Below are 13,831 nucleotides of genomic sequence, written 5' to 3'. Positions count from 1 at the left end.
TGGAGTCCCGGGATGGAGTCCCGCATCGGGCTCCCTGCTCAGCAGGGAGTCTGCCTCTCCCTCTGACCCTCTTCCCTCTCGTGCTCTCTCATTCTCTCAAATAAATAAAATCTTAAAAAAAAAAGATGCAAATCTGACATTTCAGCCCAGCCCCTTGAACTTCTAAAGGCTCTAGGGTCTTTTAGGTTTTTTTTTTTTTTTTCGTTTTCTTTTTTTAAGATTTTAAGTAATCTCTACACCCAATGTGGGGCTCAAACTCGCAACTCCAAGATTAAGAGTGACATGCTCTACCAACTGAGCTAGTCAGCGGCCCCAAGGCTTTTGTTTTTTAGGATAAAGACAAAACAAAGGTCTTACATTGCCTGGGCCTCCATTCCATTCCAGTTTCAACCGATACCTATGTTCCCAGGCTCTGAACACCCAACATACTGGCCCTCCATTTCTTTGTTACTCACCTCAGGATCCTCACAGGCCCTTCCCACTGGCTGGAATTCCTTTCTTCTCATTTTCAACTTAATGCTTATTTGCCCTTCAATTTGATGTCAACTCAAAACTTTTTCTCAGGGAAATATTCCCTTAAGTAATGGACTCAGAAGAGATTAATAACTTTTGGAATAATTTACTTCCTCCCAAGACTTCCAGTGTAGCTATGTCAATAGCCAGAAACAAGATAACCAAAATTAATCCTCCTAATTGTCTTCTGGGCCCAGTTATGTCATTTTTGTAAGCCAGTATCTCCCCCTACTCCCTGTCTCCTCCCAGGACTGAAGTTCTTTCTCCTTTCTTATCCTTCAAAACATATTGCAATGTCAATAATGTTCTTATCCTTCGGGTAATGGTGATTGAAATGTTGGGTGATTACTGCTGTTTTTAATACTGTTGGACTTCACATTCTACAACAGGAAGATGGGGTGTTGGGAAAAAAAGACAACTTCCTAAGTTTAGAATTTGCTAGAGACCTAAAATAGTACTTTGGAGGGAATGACATAGTGGGAATAGAAAACAGAATTCTGAGCGCTAAACACAACAGAGAACATTTTTTCTTTCCAAGAGGGGACTCAAATTATTGTCCTAGACAATAGAACACCAAGTAAAATTAGACAGTGAATATGTAGTAATACATTAGAGGACAGAGACCAATTTTTTATTTTGATTCCTAAGGAACCTGCAGTCCATTTCCTTTTACAGTTCACTTCAAATCTTTCCATTTATCATTCGAGAACGTTTATTGAGCACCAACCATGTGTCAGATTGTTCTAGTAAATTGTGATACCTAAGTGCACAAAACTGACAGAAATCCCTTTAGGCTATTAGTAGAAGACAATAAATAACAAATTACATTTTATGTTAGAGAATTGCTACAGAAAAATAAACTAGAGCAGGGTGGGGGGAGAAATGGTGCTGGTAGGGGTTGATAAACAGCTTGTGATTTTATTTTTTAAAAGGTTTTACTTACTTATTTGACACAAAGAGAGAGCACACGCACAAACAAGGGGAACAGCAGAGGTAGAGGGAGAAGCAGGCTCCCCGCTGAGCAGGAAGCCCAATGTGGGGCTTGATCTCAGGACCCTGGGATCACGACCCAAGCTGAAAGTAGACACTTAACCAATTGAGCCACCCAGGCGCCCCCAGCTTGTGATTTTAAAGAGGGGTTTGGAGTATGCTTTTTTGACCACGTGACTTAAAAGGTTTACCATACTAACTTCTGGGTAAAAATCATTCCAGCCAGTGACAAGATGAGGGAACAAAGGCAGGGTATTGGAGATGAAATTGAAGGTGGGGGGAATGGGGTAGGAGATACTTACATAGTCTTTGGAAGTCATAACGAGGACTTTGGTTTTAACTCTGAATGAAACAGGACCCATAGGAGGGTTTTGAGCAGAGGAGTGTCATGATTTGACTTGTGTTTCAAAAAGATCTTTTCATATATACAACTATTTTGAAATGTTATTTAAAAATTACAGATATAAAAGTTAGCACACCTGTGTACTGTCCCTCACTAACCAATTGTTAAATGAAAATTCTGTAGTTATCACAACCTAGACATTAACACTGCTGTAGCATCATCAAATTTCCATTCTATATTCAAATTTCCCATTATTCCACCTAACATGCTTTTGTGACAGAGCTATATAACTTGTTCAAACCAGGGCCATTTTAAAAAGATATATAGCTTACATATGGTAAAATATACATATTAAGCACACAGCTCTGCAGATTTTTACATATGTATAAACCTTAGTAACTGCCACCCAAAACAAGGTAACTCACTTTATGCTGAGACAATAGGTATAATCAGGACGGCTTGCTCTTCTGAGTAGATTCATATTAAATCTTTTTGGCAAGAATATCATGAGTGATATTTCCCATCAAAAAACACATTTCTGTTTGTGTCATTCCTGGTGATAAGCCTGAATACTTGGTCAAGGTGGACATAACCAATTTTTTTCTATAAGCCCTGTCTTGCAAAATGTAGATTTACTTGAGGAACTTTCAGATAAGTTAATTCCAATTCAGTAAGTTAGTATTTTAAAAATTTCCCCATCATTTTCCTCCCACATCTGCTCCTTGGGGCTGGGATCCTTGGAGATGTAGCCATTTCCAATTTTGCTTCCTGGCAGGGAGTTCACAGGCTTCTTCAGACAGATCCATTCCACTTAGCCAGCCATGTCTTGGCAGAACTTGCCTCCAAAGCTCAGTTACTTAACATCAACTCTTGGGAACCTTACATGTCCCTTTGGAACCAGGAGAAATTCGGAGGGCGGGATCCAGACGTCTCCTATCACCATTCCCATGGCACCACATACCTTGCTCACACCATGCATGTGCTTCTGGGCAGACAGATCTGCATGACCATGACTTTAGTTTCCAGGTGGGAAATTGGAAAATTTTCTCTCCCCCGGCTCCTCCCAGACATCAAGATCATATGGCAAGTTCCCTTTGCCACAGAATTCATCTGAGGCATGGAGTATTGAGCTCCAAGTTGTCTTTTTTTCTTGTAATATTTTGGGAGCCCGGGAGGGACACAGTGAGGGAGGGGTAGACTAGTGTAGTTAAAACTATAGGAATTTTGGGGGAGGCTTGTGGGGAATAGGGAAATGCTGGGGAATTAATGTGACTTTAGAGATTTTACCTTGCTAGGGGCAGGAAAAAGGGGTAGATAGTTATCTTCATGGTGGAATACAACTCATTTATAGAGATAACTAAGTTTACTTTTGTGTGTTAGGAATGGGAAGTTATCCATAAGCAGATTGGGAAGGCAAAAGAATAGAAACTTGGGCAATCCACTGAAAATAGGGAAAAAGCTTAAAAAAGGAAACAGAATTCAAATTCAAATTCATGTGTACAACAAGATATAGGGAATAAAATGTGTATATTATTTATTTACACTGAAAAATTCTGACCATTAACGAGTAATGGGTGTGGAGACAATGCAAGATCATGGAAGTGTCTTGCTCATCAACAAATATTCCTCTCTAGTTTTTAACATTTATTAAGGATTCTTGCCCAAATCCATCCATATCATGATGGTTAGAATCTTTCCAACTCTACTACTCCTTCCAGTACATTTTGGAGGGGGAAAAAAAAATCTCATAATCCAAAAATCCACAACAATAAAACAAGGTTGGAAATTGCCATAAAAACCAAGTGAAAAAAACCACCTTGAGTGGTTTTAAAAAAAATCATGCTGAAGAAAATAATGATTTTTGGCTTAATCTCGAATTAAGAATATTAATAATTTGCCCGCAATGCATATGGTCTCCTATATACAATAGATGATTTTATATAAACGTTTGAAATCCAATACATTATGAATTTATGATTCAGAAGCACCCTTAAATATTTTTAAGCAGTAGAAACATACATAATAGCTACACGGGGAAATAATACCAGCAAAGTGTTCTGTGTTTTTATCCCAGAGACACACCATAGAGGTCTCAGGTTATTAAGAAAACATCAAAAAATGTTCTGTTATATTAAGAGTACGTTTGGGGGAGTGGGAAGGAATAGCAGCTTTCCCTTAGGTTTAAAATACTCAGTGCGAAGTCATGAGCCTGAGAGGAGTTAGACTCTCGTGAGAGAGAAATCCAGCATGGAAGCCCATCCTGTGCTTCCCACTCCACTCCTTGGCGAGGGGAGGCTCAGGCTCCCACTTTATTTATTTATTTATTTTTAAAAAAGATTTTATTTATTTATTTGACAGAGAGAGACACAGCGAGAGAGGGAACACAAGCAGGGGGAGTGGGAGAGGGAGAAGCAGGCTCCCTGCTGAGCAAGGAGCCCGATGCGGGGCTCGAACCCAGGACCCTGGGATCATGACCTGAGCCGAAGGCAGAAGCTTAATGACTGAGCCACCCAGGCGCCCCTCAGGCTCCCACTTTAAAGGAACTGTTAAGGTCACTTCTATTTCAGAAGGGTCAACATTGGGTAGTGTGAATGACTTTTTCATCTTATTAAGTAGAACGAACGGTGATTTCTGAAATGCGTTTCCAACCTAAAGCGTTAAGAGCCCCTGTATCCCAACCCACGACCCTGCAGGCCCAGGTGGGGGTCAGAGGGTAACACCTGCAACGCACCAGCCTGTGTGCCCTGGAGGCAGGAAGATGGAGGGTGTGGAGCAGCCTGCCGTCCCGCCGCCAGCCAGCCAGCCAGCCAGCCAGCCAGCCACACTGGAGTTGATTGTAGTTTCCTTTCTATCATTAATTATAATCACAGCTGTACCCCTTTTCCTGGTACTGTAAGGTCATTGGAGGCTTTTCATTAACACCTTATTCCTACAAAGCAAACAAGATGTTTGTTTTTAAGAAGATGAGATCCAAGAAGAAACATTTAGTTACATCCTTGGAAACAGCCAGGAACCCCACTGGTGGAATTGTCCTTAACTTGAAGATAGTGGGTGGAAAGCATGCGACCATGTCATCAAGGAGTGACTACTAGCCACGTTATGTCTCTTGTAATACATTCCTGTCCTGTGCAGCTCATGGGCAGGAGAGGCCAGCGAGTGGATCTTCTACCATTTGCCCAGTGGCCTCGGTGGGTCATCAAAGGACTCTCCAGAGAGACCTCAATTTTATTCAACTTGCTTGACAGCGACAACTATTGGCAGAAAGTAGGACAGCCAGAAGGGGGGAAAAACAAGCGCACCCACATCCGTTCTCCCGTGGGAGACAGTAACTGTGCCATAGCCCAGGGGCTGCCACTGCTGGCTGGGGGAGGGGGAGTCTAGCCTGAGGGTCCCACCCACTTTAGGCTTCTGTGCTCTGCCAGCTGGCCAAGACCCTGCGCGTTCAGTAAGCTCGACACTAAGGATGGGCCTCCTTGTAGGCCAATGGAGGATGGTTCCAGCACAACTGAGAGCTGGGGACAGGGGTCTCTGGGAGGCAAGTCTGGGCTGCACCAAGCTCCTCCATTCAGAGGGATAGTCCTCTTTCCATCCTCCCTCTCTGTAGGCTCCTCTCCCAAACTAAGCCCAGAAGCATACTTAGGCTCACTTTCTCTAATACAGCACAAACGGAAATTTCCTTTGAGCATCCTATTGCTGCACCTCTCCATTTGTGCTTTTGGAAAACACCTCCAGCCATCCTTTCTACTTGTCTGCTCCCCATATTCAAGCCTCAAAAAGTCACCTGTATCCTTTACTGCTTTGACTCTCACATTAACCAAGCAAGTATATCATTTGTACCTTCTTCAGCTTCATTTGATATCATTTGATAGCCAGATATCATTTGATAGCCAGATTCTATTTTGGCACCTTTAGAAGATGTGAGGCCCTTAAAACCTATTAAAAACAACTTTCCCACAACATTTTTCTAACAGATCTCACACCCTTCCCTCTTTGGCAATGTAAGCCTCAGTACATTTACTTGTCTCCAACCCTTCAGTGGCCCATCACCCAGGAAAGAGCTGCCTGACCAGATTCCTTGTCCTTCACTGTAATCTTTGAAACTACAAAATTTTGTGTATCTATCCTTTTCTTTAAAACTGGGTGATGGGCATTAAGGAGGGCATGTGATGTAATGAGCACTGGGTATTATTATATAACACTGAGGAATCACTGACCTCTACCTCCGAAACCAGTAATACATTATATGTTAGTTGAACTTAAATAAAAATAAATTTTGTTGTTTATATTTTCATTGTATTGTAGTCCTATACTATGATCAATAAAAAAATGTGAATTCTTTGGGGAAAAAAAAAACAACTGCACTTAAGTCTCCTCAGTAGGTTCTCTGTAAAAGTAAGTACAATGGAAACAAACAAACAAACAAAAACCCTAAATACAATAGCCTTTTGGAATAAGTGTTTCTTTACAGGCATATAAACCTCTTGGTGGCCTCTTTAATACTTTGGTGACTTTTGTACACCTCCCTGTCCACGTGGCTTCTCATATTAGAGATGTGGAAATTGAGGCCCAGAAAAGTGAAGTGGCTTGTGTAAAGTTATGGAAATGGTCGCTGGTAGAAACGCGACTTTGGTGGAGGACTGTCCCCTTCCCTGAGCCAATGTTGTGGCTGTGGCTTCAAAACAGAACAGTACTCACCCCACTCCACCTTACCCCATTTTGTCAATTGTAGTGGCTTATTTAACTAAAAATATTTCCCATCCTATTTAGAAACAGAAATCTTAATGAATTAGCTGGTTTAGTTTACACAGAGAACAAATTTATCAAGTCCCTACCCCCCTGGCCTATTCCGCATCAGCCAGTCATTTAATGTGTTGATTTCAATTGGCTTAGAATTTAAATTATAGAGAAAAACCTTGTGTCTCTCTTCATAATTGTGCTTCTAGAGTGGGTTGTTTGATGATTACAGATACTACATTGATCACATCACATAATTAATGACATTTTTTGAAAGAACACCATGGGCTACTGGGTAAATTCTAAGCCTTCAATGCTTACTATAATGAGACCCCAAACTAATGATATTACTGAAAATCTAGAATGCTCAATTTGAGCCAAAACTGTTTTTTGCATACATTGTATATTTCCATCTTAAAACTTCGTTGAAAGGGATCCTTCCTGCTGGAATAATTAACACCCACATTTTTTTTTGAGTGCTTGTCTATGTCAGATAAGCGCTAAGAACTTTACACTTACTAACTCATCTAATCTTCACAATACTTCAGATAGGCATTATTATGCCCATTTTGTAAGGAGGAAGCAGACTTTTTTTTTTTTTTTTTTTTTTTACCATATTCTGTTACCAAATTTCTACTTTGTTCTAAGTTCTCAACCTTGGTGTTGGTCCCTATACTGAAAAATGAGCTTTCTCCTTCTTTCCATGTAGGCAATTCTTCCTTCAAGTTAAGAAACCTCTTCTTGGTACGAGTCATCACATGGTATTACAGCTGTTTACATACCAGTACCCCCATTAGACTGTAGTCTACTTAGTGGATTTTGTTGCTGTTGTTTTGCTAGTCATTATTTCTGTGAAGTACATACACCTGTAATACAGTAATGAATCAATACTGTTTCTCCATAATTATGGGTGGGTCTCTAGTAGAAGCATTAAGCCCTGACCTATAAATGCTCTTTTTCCTAGGAATACACTAAATTCATAATAATTTTCTTGGAACTCTTTACTGACAGCTTGTTCAAGAAATACAGGGCTATTTAACATTAACATGCATCTCCTCTCTCCCCTAACTAAAAACCAGGTGTCCAGTTTTAGTTTGTAGAAAAGCACCAGGTAGTTACCTTCGAACACATTTGGGGCACAGCATATTGTCCTCCAGGTGTGGGGGTGGAAAATTGCAGGCCGGCAGCAAGAACAGGGCACATACTCTCCCTCGTTTTTCAGGCACCCAGGCTTGTCCTGCATGAAATTGCAGGTGAACCCAACCTTCTGTGTCTGCAGGCAGACTTCTTCCATGGACCACACACCACCTGACACCTGGAGAAGGAGAAAGGTAAGTACCAACACAGCATGGCCAAATTCTAATGCTCTTCTGGTCAAGACTATATCATGGTCTTTGTTTCTTCTACTTTTCTCAAGTGTCAGCTCCAAGGTATGAGCCCTGGAATCCTAGCTTAACCTACTCTGTTCTGGTCCCTTTTAGAAAACCATACAAAACAGCTCCTGTTAAAACTTTAAAAAGGAAAAAGTATAGTTGGAAATGGCATAGCTCCAGGTAGGCAAATGACAGTGCAAGGGAGGCAAAAACTTTACCTCTGCCCATCCTGGGTTTGCAGCAGGGACTCCTTCACAAAAAGATCAACAAGAGAAAATCAGTTTATTAATGCGTACGGCACACATCACTTGGAAGAAACCACCAACGAAAACAGACTCAAAATGGCAGCTCGGAGTCCCCGCTTTTACAAAGAACGATGAATTTGTAGCAAAATAACAGGAAAAACAGAAGCAGTTTTAGGCTCCTGGGGGTGGGAAGGTCAATATATGGGAAGGAACTAAGAAGTTCCTTAGGTTTCTCTGGTGCCACCTCTCAGTGGATTGTCTCCAGCAAAAAGAGAATTTATAACCTGCCTGGAGGCAGTAAAAAGAGACCTTTTCCTGGGTTTGCTGCTCTTCAATTGCCATTGGTTCAAAACAATTTTTATTATAAATTTTAAAACACTTTAGGACAGGTGACATATTCTGGTTTCCTTCAATAGAAAGACTAAACCGGAGTGGTCTGGGAAGGCCTTCATGAAATAGACTGGAGGTCTCAACAGGCATTGTACTGTGCTAACCAGTTTATGGTCTCTCTTAATTTTATGTCCTATAATTCTTACAGCATTATGAGGTAGATGAATTATCAACCTATTTTATGAGGAGAAAATTGGGAACTATATTAACCAACTTGTTAATGTCACTCACTTAACAGATGCTAGAACATCCTAGGGCCTAAGCTCAGGCAGTTGATTTTAGAGCCTGCTTTTACTTTTAATTCCTTAAAGGGGAAAGAAATAAAGCCAAACAGATTGCCATTCCCTTCTGATGACATCAATAATTTGCAGCAGTCGTTTTCAAAGTGCGGTCCCCAGACTAGCATCCTCAGCACTGGCTGAAAAATTGTTAGAAATGAAAATTCCCAGGCCCTACCTCAGTTCTGAATCAGAAACTGTGGGTAGGGCCCAGGAATCATCAACCCTTCAGCTGATTTTGATATACCCTAAAATTGATTGGAGGTTAATATCAACAGCTTATTTTCCTCAACTGGACCAGAACCAGATCTCAATCCTGGGCTTACCGTGGGCCTCCTGGGGCGATTCCACTGTCTCCATCTTCCCAGCCCTGGCTGCAATTCTGGACCAGGAGGCAAACACAGCATCTGGGGCCGAAGTTGTCACAACAACAGTATCGACTCCCTCCAGGAGAGCATCAGACCCAACATGGGCAGGGGCCCCACCCTCAGGGGAAGCAGCCACTTCAGGAAGGTAAGTTCCATCAGAAGATATTCTTTTCCCAGAACTTGCCAGAGACATTTCCCCCTGGTCCATCTTTGATCTTCTTTGTGACTGTGTGAGAATCTTGGCCTCCTCTGCGGTGACAGGAATGTTCTTCTACAAATAGGGTTTACAAGGTTAAGGTGCTGTCAGAAGTGCAGTCTCATTTTTATGATTTCGCACAACCTTGTGAGAAGTGGCGGGGGGGGGGGGGTGTGTGGAAGGGGGTGGTGATGGGGGGTGGGTGTGCTGTTCCTCCTCAGAAGGAGTGGAAGGAGGGAAGGAGGGGCTGAGGCAATCACTCCACTGACTTTCTGATGCTAAAATAGGTAATTAGAATGAGAACTAAACCTTCCACTCTGTCAAATCCCTACAAATCACTTACCTTCTGATCGGGGTAAGCATATTCACAGATTCTCTTATATACATCTAGTTTCTAAGACAAGAGAAAAATGAGTTAACAATCAAGCAAGGATCCTACCCCTCCTCCCAGGAGCACAGTCTCCAACCCTGGACCCTCACCTGGCCTTTGGTGCTCAGCTTTAGTTGTTGGCACCAGGCCCGCAGGACGTCTCGGTGAAGCATGTTGGCCGGTGGCAATTTAGAAGGTAATGGAGGAACTGGGATTTTCTTCCGAAGTCTTACTTTTCCATCGCCTTGTGCCTTCTTTTCTGAATGAGAAGCTGGAGGAGAACGGGATGAAATTAGTAATAATTCACTTTTGTGTAGCCTTTTAAAATGTCCAAGTACAACTTCCAGTTCTCACAGCCCAATCCCCATTGTATAGTTACTGACTTGCCAAAGACCCCAGAAACCTCCAAGGGACACAACCTCAAACCTGGGACTGACAGACTACTTCTGAATCTCCAGTTTTTACTTCCTGAAACTCCCTTACTTTCTCCTTTGTGAGCACCTAAACCCACAGACTCCAGCGAAGTTGTACTAGAGATCTTACTTCCAATCCAGGGGAATGATAGGAATTTTAAACCTGACATCGTAAATCCTCAGTGGTGCCTTGTCCTCTCACCAAAGAACCAAATAAACCACTCGGTAATGCTGCACACAACCGCCCATTCTCAGGATTATGTCCGCCCGCCCCACTCAGGGCAGCGCTCTGGTCTCACTGCACACAGCTTTCTCACACACTCAACTGTTCAGGAAAGACTTCCAGGACACACCTCCAGAACAGACAACTATAAAGACACTAACAGTTGTGAGGCTTTACTGAGTGCACTAGTCAGGTATCATGTGGGCATTATTACCCTAATTATGCCATATACATTACAACTGAGGCTGCACCCCACCCCGTCCGACCCAGCTAGGTTAAGTATTATCCTCAATTCTTAGAAAAAGAAGGTGGAGTTTCAAGGATGGGATTTCAAATTTATAGCAGTCTGGACCCAAATCACTGCACATTGAGATCCTTAACACTAAGCAGCGAGTGAAGGCAAAATGATGATCAGAACCAAATATATTGTCAGAGTTTGGAGACCTGAAGACACCAGTTTTAACAGAGGTGGCTGAAAGAAGGCTTCAGGGAGGCGTGATGTAAGTTGGGCCCCAAAGGAAGTGAAGGGTTTTCAGAATACAGGACCAATTTTCTTTCCTACTTGTTCTACTCCTTCCGAAAAGTTCCTTGGTCTTCTTAAGCCCAAGGACATGAGATTCGAGGCCTTGGAGACTTCTTACCTTTGTCTTCTTTCATAGATCTTTTGCGTTTGGTCCCGCTCATGGAAGTTCTTTGCAACTTTGGTTCACCAGAAGCCTGCTGTTTCCCTCTAGCTTCTTCTGATACTGGTTGGGATTGGCCGGCCAGAGAGTCTTCCCCCGACTTCGTGGAGTTCTGATGGGGACAGAGGCCAGTCCGTCTTCCCTCGGGTGCCCGACCCACCGCACACACTCCCTGACTCAAGATAACTCACATCCACGGCGCCAGGATAGTCATTACACATGCCACTGGCTGTGTGGATTCTCCTCCGGGAAATCATCTTAACCCCAGGTTTACTTACAGGGAAGATGGGGAAACGGGAGGCCGATTTGAAAATACGAAAAAAGACCGAAAATATGGATACAAACCACAGAAGCAGAAGAAACTAGGCTCTCTGGGGCGGGGGATGGGAGCCCTTTTATCACCCACCATATCCATTATTCTCTTACCTGAAGATTTTCTTCCCCCATTCCTTTGTTCTTGACCTCTTCCAAAGAAAGTTTTCCTCTACTATTGCCAGAGGGATTCTATATACTCCTTCAGTGGTTCGTTGTGCTCAGCATGAAGATATACAAATAACTCCATGGCCCCAAGGGCTAGTCACAGAATTCCTTTCCAGCCTCGTTACCAAGGCCTGAAGAGATATCGCTCACTCTACCCCAGCCTTATACTCACTTTCTTAAACCTTCTTCTGCAGAATCTCATCTCCAGGATTCCTGCATCCGGCAGCCCTTTCTAATCTTCTCACACTTTAAGTCACTTCTACACTTTGCCTCACTCCTCTCCCTTATCAGTCGTAGTTTTTTACATTTGTTTGTCTGATTCGATCCATGCTGGTTACTCCATTTGGCTGGTAAGCTGCCTAAGGGCAGAATCTCTCTTTCCTCCTGAGGCCCTCAAACATTTTTTAATTGAACCAGAAGAAACAAGAGAACAGTGGGGATCCAGCTATTTGAAAGAGAAACTAACCTCTTACATAAGTTGTTGACACATTTCTTATTTTCTTTCATTTACTGCCCACAGCAACCTGGTGGCAATTTCTAACTTTGGTTTTCAGATGCAGAAGCTGAGGCTCAGAGGCTACACAGACAGGCATTGCAGATAGACACAAAATCCCTAAATCTAAATCCTCTCCAGTGTCCCCAAGGTGGGAGAACAGGACAAATTAACATTTGTATGGCATTTTACATCTCTATAGCAGCTTTGCGTTCATATTCAAATTTTACGTTTGCATGGCTTTACACAAACTACTCACTTTGGAGCCTGACTGACTTAAAATCCAGAGAGTAAAAATGGTGGTTCCAAGGAAAGAGACTCTTATTGAGAGTACTCGGGTTCCCTTGACACTGGCAAGTCTCAAAGCCTCTCTACATTTTCTTTCTTTCTTTCTTTTTTTTTTTTTTAAGTAGGCTCCACATCCAACCTGTAGCCCATTGCGGGGCTTGAACTGACGACCCTGAGATTAAGACCTGAGCTGAGATCAAGAGTCGGATGCTTAACCCACTGAGCCACCCAGGCACCCCAAAGCCTCTCTACCTTTAATTTCTGTCTGTGGTGCTTGTCAATATGTCTGGCTTTGGATTATTTCTGTAGCTCCGGTGACCCTGGGAAAAAACGGGTTCAGACCCACCACTTCTGGTTTAGGACCGGTGTCTGTTGAGGGCAAATTAAAGGATCTATTTCTCCCCCAACCTCAGGTCCATTACCTCTTCCTAAAGTTTTCCCCTCATCTCCCTTTTTCTCCTGTTATCACTCCCCTCCAGCCCTGATACTAGATTCTTCTTTCGGACAGGATAAAGTATCTTTTCTAAACCCAAATAGGAAGCCCCATTTCTTACAGTCTCCTTGCCCCAATATACCAGGTTGCAAGATCGTTATTTAGGACTTTACTGTTGTTTTTTTTCTTAACAAGAGGAAATTCTAAGGCACATTCTTTTCTCCTCGAAAGAAGGATCAAGTGTGCTCAGCAGGAGAGAGAAACATGAGGAGACGCTCAAAGACAGACAGAAACAAACCCGCTAAAACTGTAATTACCTTTTTGCCTTTTGCTTTCTCCATACCCAAAGAGAAGTCAACGTTGACAGAAAATTCTTACTTCTGAAATGGCCCCGGGCCCAAGACTGCTCTTTTAAAAGTCTCCTCCCACTTCCTGTCACCCAAAGGCGCTTTCCTTTTTCTCCTCCCCCTTTTCCCCTCCCCCACAATTTGTGAATGCTAATTTTGTGTACTCTCTTATTCATGAGGTGACTCTTGTATGAATTAATTAGTAATACCTTTCCTACCACTTTCTGTGAGCTTTTTAACATAATCACCTACCGTGTGGTTCAGGAGACATCAGGAAGTTGGAATCTTCTGAAAAAACCCAAGGGAGAAACAAAAGTTCCTGGAGACTTCTGAACGGGATGTTCGAAGGGATTTAATGAGGCAACTTGTGGAAACAAAAGAATTCCAGGGCCGGACTGGTGGTTTGAAGAAAGCAAAACCTTCTTTGTGTCCCACATAATTTTATTTCTTAAGCAAGCTTCTCAACCAATCACAACTCCAGCATTCCATTTGTACCCATAAAAACTACCACCTTCCCATCTGCCAACAACTAGTAAGAGTAGTTTTTTTTTTTTAAAGATTTTATTTATTTATTTGAGAGAGAGAGAATGAGAGATAGAGAGCACGAGAGGGAAGAGGGTCAAAGGGAGCAGCAGACTCCCTGCAGAGCAGGGAGCCCGATGTGGGACTCA

At 42.5% G+C, this 13,831-nt stretch overlaps 2 protein-coding genes across 3 annotated transcripts in view; both read right to left on the bottom strand.

Annotated features, from left to right (window-relative positions):
* The window catches only part of DPPA2 (developmental pluripotency associated 2), a 29,137-nt gene extending 27,122 nt beyond the window's left edge, over nt 1–2,015 (bottom strand). Inside the window, exon 1 of the mRNA XM_027587084.2 lies at nt 1,806–2,015. Coding sequence (XP_027442885.2) covers nt 1,806–1,865 — 60 coding nt within the window. The 5' untranslated portion in view covers nt 1,866–2,015. The remainder of the gene's footprint in view (nt 1–1,805) is intronic.
* Nucleotides 2,016–4,269: 2,254 nt separating this feature from the next.
* Nucleotides 4,270–13,207, bottom strand: DPPA4 (developmental pluripotency associated 4). 2 transcript variants are annotated; one of them, XM_035723045.1, is made up of 7 exons: nt 13,131–13,207; nt 11,078–11,231; nt 9,911–10,071; nt 9,774–9,824; nt 9,193–9,505; nt 7,700–7,895; nt 4,270–4,775 (listed from the first exon to the last, which is right to left on the bottom strand). In XM_035723045.1, exons 1-7 carry the CDS (start codon nt 13,152–13,154, stop codon nt 4,745–4,747), a joined length of 930 nt encoding a protein of 309 aa, XP_035578938.1. In that variant the 5' UTR covers nt 13,155–13,207; the 3' UTR covers nt 4,270–4,744. The 2 variants fall into 2 exon arrangements, with proteins under 2 accessions (XP_035578938.1, XP_035578941.1); XM_035723048.1 differs by lacking the exon at nt 9,774–9,824.
* Between the last annotated feature and the right edge of the window lie 624 nt (nt 13,208–13,831).

Source organism: Zalophus californianus, chromosome 1, assembly GCF_009762305.2.
Source record: "Zalophus californianus isolate mZalCal1 chromosome 1, mZalCal1.pri.v2, whole genome shotgun sequence".
In the NCBI taxonomy this organism is placed as follows: domain Eukaryota; kingdom Metazoa; phylum Chordata; class Mammalia; order Carnivora; family Otariidae; genus Zalophus; species Zalophus californianus.
Note: the sequence above shows the minus strand (reverse complement) of the source record. Positions and strands in the feature narration are given on the sequence as shown.